This window comes from Physeter macrocephalus, chromosome 8, assembly GCF_002837175.3.
Source record: "Physeter macrocephalus isolate SW-GA chromosome 8, ASM283717v5, whole genome shotgun sequence".
In the NCBI taxonomy this organism is placed as follows: Eukaryota; Metazoa; Chordata; class Mammalia; order Artiodactyla; family Physeteridae; genus Physeter; species Physeter macrocephalus.
Genome location: NC_041221.1, coordinates 39,056,480 through 39,071,590, shown reverse-complemented (window position 1 = coordinate 39,071,590; position 15,111 = coordinate 39,056,480). Strand labels below are relative to the sequence as shown.

The window sequence follows — 15,111 nt, the reverse complement described above, 5'->3', positions numbered from 1 at the left end:
CCCCTGCATCGGCAGGCGGATTCTCAACCACTGCGCCACCAAGGAAGCCCTAAAAACAATTTTAAGTCAGCATTGATGCTCATGGATTTTTCATTTGTACCCAATTTATCTGAAATTAAGTGGTATGCAGCAAGTAGAGATTAAAATCTTATTTACATGGCTGAAAGGTGAGTGAACAATTGGATAAATAAAAACACAAGAAAATGACAACTAATAATTATTGGATATCTCGTATATACATCTTACTGTTCTTTTTAAACATTTTGAAGTGTCCTTTTAGATGGAATTTTTATCTCATTTAGGAGCGTATTGTGCAACAGAACAAAAATTGTACATAGTAATTTAAGAAATAAAAACAATCCGTGATATAATAATATACTAAAACATCATATTAGCATGAAATTATTATTAGCTATTTTGGAAGCAAAGTTCAAGTTTTTAATGATCACTCTTAATATTCTAAGACATAGTACTAGAATTAAGAATGAAAATTTAACTTTTGACTTACAGCTGTAAATTATATCGTGTCATGGTTGAATAGGTATAAGCATTACATAATATTGATTTAGATTTCTTAATTTAGTTTTACCATGTGAAAGTTAAGATTTAGAGTTGAAGAAATTTCAGTAAATTTCATATAGGTGGTTCTTAAAACAAGTATGGAATCTAAACCAAATGTTTAGCTTCCCTATAAAAAATTACTAATTGAATTTTATATTTGAAATTGAAGGTCACCTTGGACATTACCCTCATCTAAAATATTCACTGAACAATATTTGTGAATAATCTATAAAGAACTTAAGACATGAGGCTGCAAAAATTTAAAGGGTCAGGCAAAGTTGGACACATGAGGGAAGAATAAAAATAATAGTTATTGTTCACCAAATATACTTCTCTAGAGATTGAATGTAAAAGGGATAGCAAAATATAGGTGAAGCGTAACATGGGATGGAAATGACAGGCATGAAAAGACACATCTGCATTTCTGCTTTGCTTTCTACAAACGAATATACTCCATCAAAATGATATATTTCAAAAGTTGCTTTCCTTGCAATTTTCAAATTGCTGTTCTTATAATTTTTCATACCTTAGGTCAACATTATATATTGTATAAAACTACTAGATATAATTTTTAAGGAAAAAATAACAGCAACAACTAAACCTTGTTGACTTACAGATTTACACAATCACTACAAATATTCTAATAAATACAGCAATATCAGTTGTTTAGATACTGATCCTTACTAACATAGTCCCAATTACTGTGGTATTTTCCAACATATTTATGACTTTGGGGTATAGCAGATGTTTATCTTCTTTGAGCAAGATAACCAGGTGCATATCTGTCATGGGATAAACAGGTTTACACCATTAACCACTCTGAGAAAAACTTTTTTAACCACGAAGGAACACATTGGCAGAAAATATAGTTTACCACTTCTAAACATAGAAAATGGATTTTCATTCACCCCTTTTAAAATTCAGTGTCTTTCTTGATAAAAATTTACTTAAATATCCAGAAGTCATATAAGTGAACCAAAAATGCTGTAACCTCAAACACGAATTTTGCCAAGGGATCACTTGTTCTGGAGTTGTCATCAGTGCAGGTGTCTGCATTGAGCAATAATAGAAATTTCAAACACCAGAAGTGGCAGAAACAGAAAGCAGGATGGGCTTCCCGAGTGGCGCAGTGGTTGAGAGTCCGTCTGCCGATGCAGGGGACACGGGTTCGTGCCCCGGTCCGGGCAGATCCCACATGCCGCGGAGCGGCTGAGCCCGTGAGCCATGGCCACTGAGACCTGTGCGTCCGGAGCCTGTGCTCCGCCACGCGAGAGGCCACAACAGTGAAAGGCCCGCATACCGCAAAAAAAAAAAAAAAAAAAAAAGAAAGCAGGGGAGAACTTCAAACTCTCTGGGTCAAAAAAAAAAAAAAAAGAAAGCAGGGGAGAACTTCAAACTCTCTGGGTCACTCTACATAGACTTCCAGGATTGCCTGAGGCAACAGTATATGATATTGTATGATCACTTACTGTAGCAACAGAGGAGTTGCTCAAAGGCACCATGCTTGAATCCCCATTCCAGCAACAAGAAGGAAGCAAACAGAACCCGTCTTTTTGAATCAGAAAATCATTTTGTGTAAATATTGTACATATGGTGAGAGGAATTACAGAAATCTGTGACAGAAAATCTGATTTTCCTGACTTTCTTGAAGGGTAAAACTTTTGTTTTCACTTTGGCATGATAATGGCTGGTTCAAAGACCAAAATTGAAAAATAACAACTTGTATGCCCATGTGTATAGATCAAATTTGAAAACTGAATGTGTGTGTAAAATGCATATTAGCCTATACAAATATGCACAATAATCTTTATATTGTGAATTACAGCTTAATATACCCATTATTAAAATGTTTGTTCTTTTAATGTTATACAACTATTTTTATCAACTTTTCCATCTTGGTCATCTTAATTACGAAAACTGTTTCAAATTATAGAGACAGAGGGCCAAATGGATGAACCATTAATTTTTAAGGGGGAAGATACTTCATTTTAAGGGCAAAGGCATTCTCATTATCTGGAAATGTGTGTGTGTGTGTGTGCGCGCCCACGCTCATGCAGTTAGATAAAAATTTCAGATGTATTGCCATGGCAAATTTCAAGAAGCATATGCATCTATGACAAAGAAAATAAATCTATACTTTTCAGCAGATGGCCCTATAATCTACATACCAATCCTCTAATTCCCTTGCATTTTGATGACTCATTTTACATCATAAGAAACACTTTACTAATCTCTGATTATAATACTGTTTTTACTATAATTCTGGCTTATCTCAATCAGTCAGTTTTCTTCATCATTGCAAGTTTGGCAGAAGCTGAAAATTTCTGTAGGGTTTAGGACTGATGTAATCAGACGTTTTTGATGAAATGCCCATATACTTTTCTATACAGTCAGCCTCATACAATCCCTTCTCTTTTACCATGTCTTACCTTCATTCTCTGAAACAAAACTTCCATAATTGGTTTGTTTCTCAAACTCTTCTGCTCTGTCTTTTGGACATCCTTTCAATAAAGCTATTCCTTCATTTCGTTTGTGAGCATTGCCTCCAATGATTTCCTTACTGACTGCTAGCTCTCTTAGCATAATATAAATTTTCTTGAAGTAGTCAGGAGTAAACAATATTGCTTTTTCTGTGATTTTTCATACTAGGTAATAAGACCAAGAAAATGGTTGGTATGCTTCTAGCTTATCCATGGGCATTGAAAACTGATTGTTTTTCATCTATATTCAAATATCTTCAAGCAACGATGCTCTATTTGCTTGATTACACTAGTCTCCCAAATCTGGATCACTAGCCTGTGTTTAATTAAAGAATTACTTACCTAACACTCACATTCTTTACACTAACTAATTTATTATTCATGTGGATGAAAAATTAAAAAGTCTAACATTAACCTTTTTATTATTTTTGAGATATTTGTAGGTTAATATGCAGTTGCAAGAATAATAGAGAACAATCACAATATACCCTTTACTATTTTCCCCCCAGTAGTGATATTTTGCAAAATTACAGTCCAACATCACAAACTGGATATTAACATTGAAAAATTCTGGATACTGAACATTTCCACCACTATAGGGATCCTTCATATTTCCCTATTTTAGCCAGATCCACTTTCTTCCAAGCTTCCTCACCCTTTACCCCTGTCTTTAATCCCTGGCAACAAGGATTTTATTCTCTGTTTCTATAATTGTGTCAATTCAATGGAATATGTATGTAACCTTACAGTGTTGACTGTTTTCACTTAGCATATTTTTGTAGTATGACAAAATGTAGCTGTATGACAAGATTCATACAGCTTGTCGCATATATCAGTAGTCTTTTCCTTTTTATTGCTTAGTAATATCCCATGGTCTTTATGACAACATCTACTTTTAAAAAACAATTATTTTCCTCTCTAATAAATTCAAGCAACCATTGTTAATACACAGCCTTTTTCATACTTTTACCAACTCTGAAATCTTGTTTTAATATGCTTCTGTCTCATCATTGTCCCCTATTCATCAACTTTATCCCATCTGTTCTCTTATAGAAACTTCACTTGTATTTCAAATTCTAGTCTCACAAAATTTATTTTGTTCAATGGCAATTTTCATTCTCCTAGGGTCATGAATTTGCCTATTCAACTAGCTTTCCGCACTTCAGATGACTTTTTCCAGGCAGACTCGTTTTTCCTGCCCTGCTCAGCATCCAAAGCCTGCTCACTACTGCCTCTAGGCACATCCCTGAGTAAAGTCCTTAACTTGACTCAGTTTATAATCCTTGCACATTTTTGTGCCAGTTGTTTACATTCCTCAGAGAAACAATTCCAAGCTTTCATTGATTTCTGCTACACTTATCAAATGACATTGCCCCCAATTTTCTCAGTGAAAATGATGTTCATCATGTCTGTCAAATTCCTGTGAAATACCCTGCAAATGTAAATAGAATACAATCCAATCTTGTGTTCTCTCTCCAATTGTCTCCTCTAGAAACTTACATCAACCCTTTCTCACTTTGCTAGTGCTTTCCTTTCTTTTAAATCTGTTTCTCCTTTTAATTATTGTGGTCAGAATTAAGCTTCCAAATCTACATTAGTAAGTGATAACGCAATTATTCAAAGTAATCTCCAAGAGACAGAATGTCACCTGCTGGGTTGGATTTGAGTGAAATCTAATTGATTGTATTAATAAATATCAGTAAGGGGTGAAAACCAGAAGTTTAGAAAGGGTTGGTTACCCCTGAAGAAGAGTAAAAGGAGATTATCAAGCATAATCATTAGCAATATCCAACCAAGAACTGCCAAGTATTCTAACCCACCTGTAAAGCCATCTGACTACTTTAAGCCCTTCTAATTATGACTTGATGACTCAAATATATGGAAGCAAAGAGAAAATGCAACACACATGCTGACAAAAAAAGATGTCTTATTCATGTAACCCATATTTTTTATGGGTTTAGAATTATCTGTTAATTCTAAATTAACAGATTAGAATTCTGTACCTTTATGACTCAATCTCCTAATTCTATTCAGTGTGATATCACTATGAAGAGAATCCTGCCTTAGCAGATTGACAAAGCCTTACTCTTGAATTTTCTACTGTAAGACATCAGCCCTGGAATTTTTGTAATTTTACTAAAGAATATCACTAGGTATATGTAAAGAGCTATACGTCTTTTATTTTTCACTAATGTCTGAGTCTTTCATATGAACTTCTTAAAACACTTAGCTGAGTTCCGGTGATGAGGCTGCGCCAGTGACAGCGATGGCGGCGGAGTCGGCCCTCCAAGTTGTGGAGAAGCTGCAGGCGCGCCTGGCCGCGAACCCGGACCCGAAGAAGCTCTTGAAATATCTGAAGAAACTCTCCACCTTGCCTATTACACTAGACATCCTTGCGGAGACCGGGGTTGGGAAAACGGTAAATAGCTTGCGAAAACATGAACATGTCGGAAGCTTTGCCAAGGACCTCGTGGCCCAGTGGAAGAAGTTGGCTCGTGTGCAACGAAATACTGAGCCTGATGAACAGGACTTTGAGAAGAGCAATTCTCAAAAGCGCCCCAGGGATGCCCTTAAGGAGGAGAAGGAGGTAGAGGGGGACTACCCAGAAAGCTGGAAAGCCTCCGGTAGCCAGTCGTGTAGTCCTGATAACAGACAGAAAAAACACAGGAAACTCTCAGAGCTTGAGCGGCCTCACAAAGTATCTCACAGTCATGAGAGGAGAGACGAGAGAAAGAGGCACCACAGAGTTTCTCCAGTTTACTCTTCAGACCACGAATCTTCCGCTTACGGCCATGTTCAGTCCCCACTGTCATCCGCCAGCCCTCATCAGATGTCTGTGGACCATTACAGATCCCTGGAGGGGGACCACGAGCCCTTTGCTTCACACCAGAAGGCTGGCAAAGGCCACAGTAATGCCTTTCAGAACAGACTGGGGGTCAGTCAAGAACGACACCTGGGTGAAGCCCAAGGAAAAGAGGTCGTGAGTCAGAGCAAGGAGCACAGATCTTCCCATAAAGAAAAACGTCCGGTGAATTCTAAAGGAGATGAGAAGTCTTCTTTGAGCAGAGAAAAATCACACAAGGCCATCTCCAAAGAGGAAAACCGGCGGAGGCCACCCTCAGGGCACAGTGCAAAGGAGAAACCGCCCTCTAGTGCTGTCAAGAAAGAGAAGGAAAAAGAGGGCAGCACCAAGAGGGTTTTAGCCCCCTTGGAGGTGGCATCAGACAACCACCTTAAAAAACCAAAATATAGTGACCCAGAGAAAACCAAATCGGACAAAAACAAGCAGAGTCTAGAAAGCTTAGACATAGGCAAGGGGGCAGGAGACCTGTTGCCCAAGGCAAAAGAGAAGGTTTCTAACAACCTAAAGACTCAAGAAGGAAAAGTAACACCTTCTCATTCAGATAGAAAGTCAGTGGGCTCCTTCCTTAGAGCTGAGGAGGCGGATATGGATGATGGATTCGAGCAGCACACCATGTCTTTTGAGTCATACCTCAACTATGACCAGCCCCGGAAGAAAAAGAAAAAGATGGTGAAAACTTCAACCACGACTCCCGGAGAAAAAGGATTTAAAAAAAATGATTCAAAAAGCACTAGTAAAAACTTGGACTCAGCTCAGAAATTACCTAAGGTGAACGAAAACAAGTCAGAGAAGCTTCCGCCAGCTGGATCCCATTCAGCCCAGCTGAAAAAGGTCCCCAGCGATGTGCTGCCAGTGTCACCAGACCTTCCATCACCTGTGATACAGGCCAATTACCGTCCACTTCCTTCCCTTGAATTGATGTCTGCCTTCCAAGCAAAGCGAAAAGCACTCTCCTCACCCCAGGAAGAGGAAGACGCTGGATTCACCGGACGAAGAATGAATTCCAAGATGCAGGTCTATTCTGGTTCCAAGCGTGCCTATCTCCCCAAAATGATGACCTTGCACGAGAAGTGCATCCGGGTGCTTAAAAACAACATTGACTCAATCTTTGAAGTGGGAGGCCTCCCATATTCTGTTCTTGAACCCGTTTTGGAGAGGTGTACACCTGATCAGTTATATCGCGTAGAGGAATACAATCACGTGTTAACTGAAGAAACGGATCAGTTATGGAAAGTTCATTGTCACCGAGACTTTAAGGGTGAAAGGCCAGCAGAGTATGAGTCGTGGCGGGAGATGTACCTGCGCCTTCATGATGCCCGAGAGCAGCGGCTGCGAGTCCTCGTAAAGAATATCCAATCTGCGCACGCCAATAAGCCCAAAGGCCGACAAGCAAAAATGGCCTTTGTCAACTCCGCGGCCAAGCCACCTCGTGATGTTCGAGGGAGGCAGGAGAAGTTGGAACAGCAGGAGCAGCGGTGCCTGAGCAAATCGGCATCAAGCCAGCGCCGTACCTCTCAGGAAGCAGCCGCTTGGGCGGCGGCGGCAGCAACAGCTTTAGCGGCAGCCCCGAGGAGCCGGCCTGCGACGGCCCGAGCACCAGCAGCGCCCACTCGGCACCCGGGGTCAGCAGCACCTTTTCCTGTGATCCTAGGAAACCCACTGTGAAGCAGATTGCCCCAGTGCTGGCCAGGACGATTAACGCTTTCAAGAACAGATTCTCCCGACCATAAACTGAGGACTTCGCTTGGAAATGAAATTTGCGGGGAGGAGATGTGAAGCCTCACGCGCACGGAGGATTTTAAGGTCAATTGTCCCTTTGCTGTTAATTACCTTCTTTGTAAACTATAAGACATAGTTTTAATTAATAAATGTTGCCCCCAGATTGTATTTATATTACCCCCAGGTTTTGTTTTTTGTTTTTTTTTGTTTTGTTTTGTTTTTTTCCGGTCCTCTACCACACACTTAGCCTTTTATTTTTAGGGTTCTTTGTTAGACAAAAGCCTATTGAAAGCCTTTCCCCTGTCCCAGTTCATCTCTCCTGAGTAGACTCTGGCCCAGAGAGAGGACTGGGTGTCCCCAGAGCCTGTGTGGCACGTGCTGCACGTAGAGCGAGGAATGGGTCCTGGGCTGCCTGTCCTGGAGGGGGAGCCCCGGCGTGGTGACAGGAAGTGTTCAGGTCAGACACCCCCCACCTCTGAGACCCTCAGTTGCTTTGAGGTCCTGTGCAGGTGCATCTCTTTCCTACTCATTCAGGGAATTATTTATTAAGGGAAGTTCTAGAGTCTTTCCCCCCAGCCTTTTTGCCAGGTCCCACTGTTTTTGAGGCTCACTAGAGGGCACAGAACTCCAGTATTTTTATAATTTCCAGTTTCTAATTCAAAACTTTAGGGTTTTTTTCCTCCCCTATTTTTCCTTCTCCCCACTGGCATGGGGCAAGACACAAACACATGGCAGGGCTTTCTGTAGGCCCCCAAATACAACTTTAGAGTTTTAAAATCCAGCACTGTAATCTCTTAGTCCCTGTGAATTGCTACTAGAAGTGAATGGTTTTTAAAGGTAATGCTGCGTTGGAAATAGGTTTTGTTTTTGCCTTTCTTTAAAAGGTAAGATCATGTGATTGAAAGAGCACAACAATTTGCTACGTTTCGTGGAGAACTTAGCAGCTTGAAACTCTCTCTACTTTTTGAATCTTTAAACCAGAATTTGGAGGTAAGGGCCAGTTTAAGGAAAGGGTCTGAGCTGTAGCATCAGGATGGGGGAGCCACAAGGACATCCACCAGTCTTGGGAAGGGAGTATCTCACTTTCGAGTTGACATAGGGGGAAAAAGCAGAACTAGGAGGACAGTGTCAGTGTCCTTCTTGGCTGTTGAAGGACACTGATCTAGTAGGAACCCACTTGGTTGTGACCCAGGTAGAAGTAGATACTGTAAATTTGAGAAGCCCATCCTCAACAAACCTGAGAAGAAGATTGAGGGCGTGGTTAGTGTGATAGCCCATGGCGCTTGGCAGTTACCAGTCCCTTTGACAAGCTCACTCAAAGCCCAGAATATGGAGCCCACTGTTTTTAACCATCCTGGAGACCTCAGTTAGGCTAACCCTGAAGATTGCACAGCGACGCAGCAAGAAGTCTGTGCAGCAGAAGCATGGTTCGGTGTGCGTTGCTGTGCAGGGTACCTGAGGGACACAAGTATTGCTGGGTTTTAATTTGCTGTATTTTTGAATTGGGTAAAGCATTCTTTCTCTTGATTGTTTGTATTACCATTTCCACCAGTCCCCCAGCCTGCTCCCCAAATGTGATATTAGAAAGCCTCTTATCTAAAACCAAATGAGCGTCTGGGTCAGATGCCAGACACCTGTTGCCTAGAATAGCTTCCTCTAGGTGTCCACGCCTTGAATTTGTCTCTTACCTGTGTGTTCAAGTCTCTACCATTGAAACCAGTTTTTCATATTTGATACAGTTGTGTATGATTTAATTTCCTTTATTAGGAGTCTTTGGGCAGGGAGGGAAGAAAAGACACATCCCAACATCACTATCCATCTTTGGATCATCCCTGTTTGCATAGAGCCAGATCTTTCCCTCTCCCCCTCCAAGACTGTCTGCATCAGGGATGTGACTTGGTAAGAAGAGGGAAGAGGAAAATCTGAGTTTCTAAACTACCGCCTCTCCTGGGTTATTGATATGCCTGCAGAGCAGACACAGGATGATGTTGAACCTTTGGTCTCATTTGTGAAAACTTGTGCAATCTTTTTTTTCTGTGCTACACTACATACAAATCACCGAATTGCAAATTAACACCTTTGTGATCCTTGGTGTAATGATCAGTTTCTTTGGGGCTTTTCCTTTCTTTCCGGGAAGTGGGAGGGAAAGGAGCAAGGTATTATCTTGCTCTTCATTTGTATTTTGGTCCCAAAATGTAAATACAATTTTCTATGTTACTTTTTGTGGTAACTACCAAGATGAATATTTTAATTAGATAAGTTATATGAAAAGGAAGGAAAATTCCATGTCTAAATTAAAAAAAACACACACCAAAAAAACCCAAAACAAAACACTTAGCTACGCTTGCTCCCATGGTTAAAGTCATACCCTACTTCCTTGAATAAACAGAAGCCATCAGAAATGTACTGTGTTAAACTCTTGCGCCACCAGGAAACTTATGTATGCCGAACTCTACCTTTGTCTCCTGTATCAAAGGAAAAAATATCAAACTCCTATCCAAATGTGTAGCTGTCACCATCAGTCTTCTGCAAATAAGGTCCTTCAGATTCCCTTTACCTTTATGTGTTCTTGTCCCAGCCTCCATATGCTTTGCTCCTAACAAGGGCTTCTGAAAGCCCTTGGACTACTAGAAATGCTTTCCCCACAAGTTTATATAGCCTTAGGGTATGCTTAGCCAAGGATTCACTGATACAAGAGAATGAAAAGTCCAGCTCTCCTTCCTGGAGTAAGAAAAAATTCTTATTGTCCTTTTTATTCTAGAAGTTCCTGCAGAATTAGGATAGCGCTGGGACTGCACTTGAAATCACAACTTTGACTTCTCCCCTCTTGCTTCTTTTCCTCCCTTATATGTTTCCCTAATAAATCACTTGCACATAAATATGTATCATATGTTCTACTTCTAGGGAATCTCACCTAAGACAAAGCTATTTAAACCACTACCTGAATTTGGTATCATATCCCCTCTTCATTCTATAAGAAATTAATCTATCTCCTATTATGCTTATTTTTCTTTGATCCATCTAGTATCCTGCTCTTATTATTACCTTTCTTTTTCCTTCATATTTAAAATTCTGGAAAGAATAGTCTGTGTTCGTTTCTCCAGCTTATCACCTCTTCTTCACTTTCAACCCATTGAAATTTAGGTTGTGTCTTCCTTACTTCATTAAAATTATTTTACTAAGATTAGCTAAAGCCTCCTACTTGACGACTCATAAGATTTTTTTTTCCAATGTACCACACTCTTACCCATTTTTGATGTTAATGATACAAGTATCTTCATTCATGCATTTATTCAATAAATATTTATTAAGATCTCTATGGACTACATAATATGCCAGGCAATAGAAAATAATAATAATATAAACAGTGTGCTATACAAGCAAATAATAAACAAACATAACCCAATCTGTTGGGATAAGGGAAGTTTTGTTTGTAAGACATGAGAATTTTGCTGAATCTTATATCACTTGTGGAAATTATCTGTGGCATCTTTCTCCCACCTATAAACTCAGGTTGAGACCATAATCTACCTAAATAGGAAAGTAAAATTTGGAGTAGATATAATTAACTTCACCTAAGTCCAAGTGCAAATCAATCAGTGTTTTGGAGAGTTAAAATCTCATTTTGTAATACTCTAAACTTTTACCTTGACTGTGAGAAATGACCACTTTTCCCTATTAAGTGCCCAATCTTACTACATTTTTATTTTTCCTTTCCCCAAGTATGCCACTAGCTCTATCATGTCTTCCTTGAAATCCAGATACGCAGATAATCTACGTGCCCTAAATAACTTTCACAGCAGCTCTGCACAGGTCCCAGTTTCTTAGCATGTCTTCCCAATGCTGTTTCTTTTATCTACCATAGCAATTGAGTAAAAAGGAATCCTATGATAGTTGAGTTAAAATACTATGTCAGTTTAAAACCTATGGATATCTACTATTAAAGCATACTGACTGAGGCTAAATGTCTTCTCTGAAATGGCAGAACTGGGGAATGCAAATATTAAGCACAGAGAAACATTTGATTAAAATGCCCACCAATGCAGGTTAAAATTGTAGCCTAGGGCGGGATAGGGAAAATCTATTCTTGAATTGATATGTAAATGGTAGAAGTCATTAAATGGAAAGCATTGTGGAAAAACAATTGTATTTAAATTGTGGCATCTATGTACCCAGGTTTTATTTTTTGGTTTTTTTTTTTGTTTTGTTTTGTTTTTTTCCGGTCCTCTACCACACACTTAGCCTTTTATTTTTAGGGTTCTTTGTTAGACAAAAGCCTATTGAAAGCCTTTCCCCTGTCCCAGTTCATCTCTCCTGAGTAGACTCTGGCCCAGAGAGAGGACTGGGTGTCCCCAGAGCCTGTGTGGCACGTGCTGCACGGAGAGCGAGGAGTGGGCCCTGGGCTGCCTGTCCTAGAGGGGAGCCCCGGCGTGGTGACAGGAAGTGTTCAGGTCAGACACCCCCACCTCTGAGACCCTCAGTTGCTTTGAGGTCCTGTGCAGGTGCATCTCTTGCCTACTCATTCAGGGAATTATTTATTAAGGGAACTTGTAGAGTCTTTCCCCCCAGCCTTTTTGCCGGGTCCCACTGTTTTTGAGGCTCACTAGAGGGCACAGAACTCCAGTATTTTTATAATTTCCAGTTTCTAATTCAAAACTTTAGGGTTTTTTTCCTCCCCTATTTTTCCTTCTCCCCACTGGCATGGGGCAAGACACAAACACATGGCAGGGCTTTCTGTAGGCCCCCAAATACAACTTTAGAGTTTTAAAATCCAGCACTGTAATCTCTTAGTCCCTGTGAATTGCTACTAGAAGTGAATGGTTTTAAAAGGTAATGCTGTGTGGGAAATTGGTTTTGTTTTTGCCTTTCTTTAAAAGGTAAGATCATGTGATTGAAAGAGCACAACAATTTGCTACGTTTCGTGGAGAACTTAGCAGCTTGAAACTCTCTCTACTTTTTGAATCTTTAAACCAGAATTTGGAGGTAAGGGCCAGTTTAAGGAAAGGGTCTGAGCTGTAGCATCAGGATGGGGGAGCCACAAGGACATCCACCAGTCTTGGGAAGGGAGTATCTCACTTTCGAGTTGACATAGGGGGAAAAAGCAGAACTAGGAGGACAGTGTCAGTGTCCTTCTTGGCTGTTGAAGGACACTGATCTAGTAGGAACCCACTTGGTTGTGACCCAGGTAGAAGTAGATACTGTAAATTTGAGAAGCCCATCCTCAACAAACCTGAGAAGAAGATTGAGGGCGTGGTTAGTGTGATAGCCCATGGCGCTTGGCAGTTACCAGTCCCTTTGACAAGCTCACTCAAAGCCCAGAATATGGAGCCCACTGTTTTTAACCATCCTGGAGACCTCAGTTAGGCTAACCCTGAAGATTGCACAGCGACGCAGCAAGAAGTCTGTGCAGCAGAAGCATGGTTCGGTGTGCGTTGCTGTGCAGGGTACCTGAGGGACACAAGTATTGCTGGGTTTTAATTTGCTGTATTTTTGAATTGGGTAAAGCATTCTTTCTCTTGATTGTTTGTATTACCATTTCCACCAGTCCCCCAGCCTGCTCCCCAAATGTGATATTAGAAAGCCTCTTATCTAAAACCAAATGAGCGTCTGGGTCAGATGCCAGACACCTGTTGCCTAGAATAGCTTCCTCTAGGTGTCCACGCCTTGAATTTGTCTCTTACCTGTGTGTTCAAGTCTCTACCATTGAAACCAGTTTTTCATATTTGATACAGTTGTGTATGATTTAATTTCCTTTATTAGGAGTCTTTGGGCAGGGAGGGAAGAAAAGACACATCCCAACATCACTATCCATCTTTGGATCATCCCTGTTTGCATAGAGCCAGATCTTTCCCTCTCCCCCTCCAAGACTGTCTGCATCAGGGATGTGACTTGGTAAGAAGAGGGAAGAGGAAAATCTGAGTTTCTAAACTACCGCCTCTCCTGGGTTATTGATATGCCTGCAGAGCAGACACAGGATGATGTTGAACCTTTGGTCTCATTTGTGAAAACTTGTGCAATCTTTTTTTTCTGTGCTACACTACATACAAATCACCGAATTGCAAATTAACACCTTTGTGATCCTTGGTGTAATGATCAGTTTCTTTGGGGCTTTTCCTTTCTTTCCGGGAAGTGGGAGGGAAAGGAGCAAGGTATTATCTTGCTCTTCATTTGTATTTTGGTCCCAAAATGTAAATACAATTTTCTATGTTACTTTTTGTGGTAACTACCAAGATGAATATTTTAATTAGATAAGTTATATGAAAAGGAAGGAAAATTCCATGTCTAAATTAAAAAAAACACACACCAAAAAAACCCAAAACAAAACACTTAGCTACGCTTGCTCCCATGGTTAAAGTCATACCCTACTTCCTTGAATAAACAGAAGCCATCAGAAATGTACTGTGTTAAACTCTTGCGCCACCAGGAAACTTATGTATGCCGAACTCTACCTTTGTCTCCTGTATCAAAGGAAAAAATATCAAACTCCTATCCAAATGTCCAGATTGTATTTATATCACCCCCAGGTTTTGTTTTTTGGTTTTTTTTTTGTTTTGTTTTGTTTTTTTCCGGTCCTCTACCACACACTTAGCCTTTTATTTTTAGGGTTCTTTGTTAGACAAAAGCCTATTGAAAGCCTTTCCCCTGTCCCAGTTCATCTCTCCTGAGTAGACTCTGGCCCAGAGAGAGGACTGGGTGTCCCCAGAGCCTGTGTGGCACGTGCTGCACGTAGAGCGAGGAATGGGTCCTGGGCTGCCTGTCCTGGAGGGGGAGCCCCGGCGTGGTGACAGGAAGTGTTCAGGTCAGACACCCCCCACCTCTGAGACCCTCAGTTGCTTTGAGGTCCTGTGCAGGTGCATCTCTTTCCTACTCATTCAGGGAATTATTTATTAAGGGAAGTTCTAGAGTCTTTCCCCCCAGCCTTTTTGCCAGGTCCCACTGTTTTTGAGGCTCACTAGAGGGCACAGAACTCCAGTATTTTTATAATTTCCAGTTTCTAATTCAAAACTTTAGGGTTTTTTTCCTCCCCTATTTTTCCTTCTCCCCACTGGCATGGGGCAAGACACAAACACATGGCAGGGCTTTCTGTAGGCCCCCAAATACAACTTGAGAGTTTTAAAATCCAGCACTGTAATCTTTTAGTCCCTGTGAATTGCTACTAGAAGTGAATGGTTTTAAAAGGTAATGCTGTGTGGGAAATTGGTTTTGTTTTTGCCTTTCTTTAAAAGGTAAGATCATGTGATTGAAAGAGCACAACAATTTGCTACGTTTCGTGGAGAACTTAGCAGCTTGAAACTCTCTCTACTTTTTGAATCTTTAAACCAGAATTTGGAGGTAAGGGCCAGTTTAAGGAAAGGGTCTGAGCTGTAGCATCAGGATGGGGGAGCCACAAGGACATCCACCAGTCTTGGGAAGGGAGTATCTCACTTTCGAGTTGACATAGGGGGAAAAAGCAGAACTAGGAGGACAGTGTCAGTGTCCTTCTTGGCT

General features: G+C 40.6%; 1 protein-coding gene across 1 annotated transcript; it reads left to right on the top strand.

Moving 5' to 3' along the window:
• Positions 1 to 5,280: 5,280 nt before the first annotated feature.
• LOC102988429 (elongin-A-like) lies at positions 5,281 to 7,634 on the top strand. Its single transcript, XM_055086879.1, is given in 2 exon segments — positions 5,281 to 7,357; positions 7,360 to 7,634. Coding segments are annotated over 2 exon segments (2,325 nt in total). The 5' UTR covers positions 5,281 to 5,307.
• Positions 7,635 to 15,111: the final 7,477 nt, after the last annotated feature.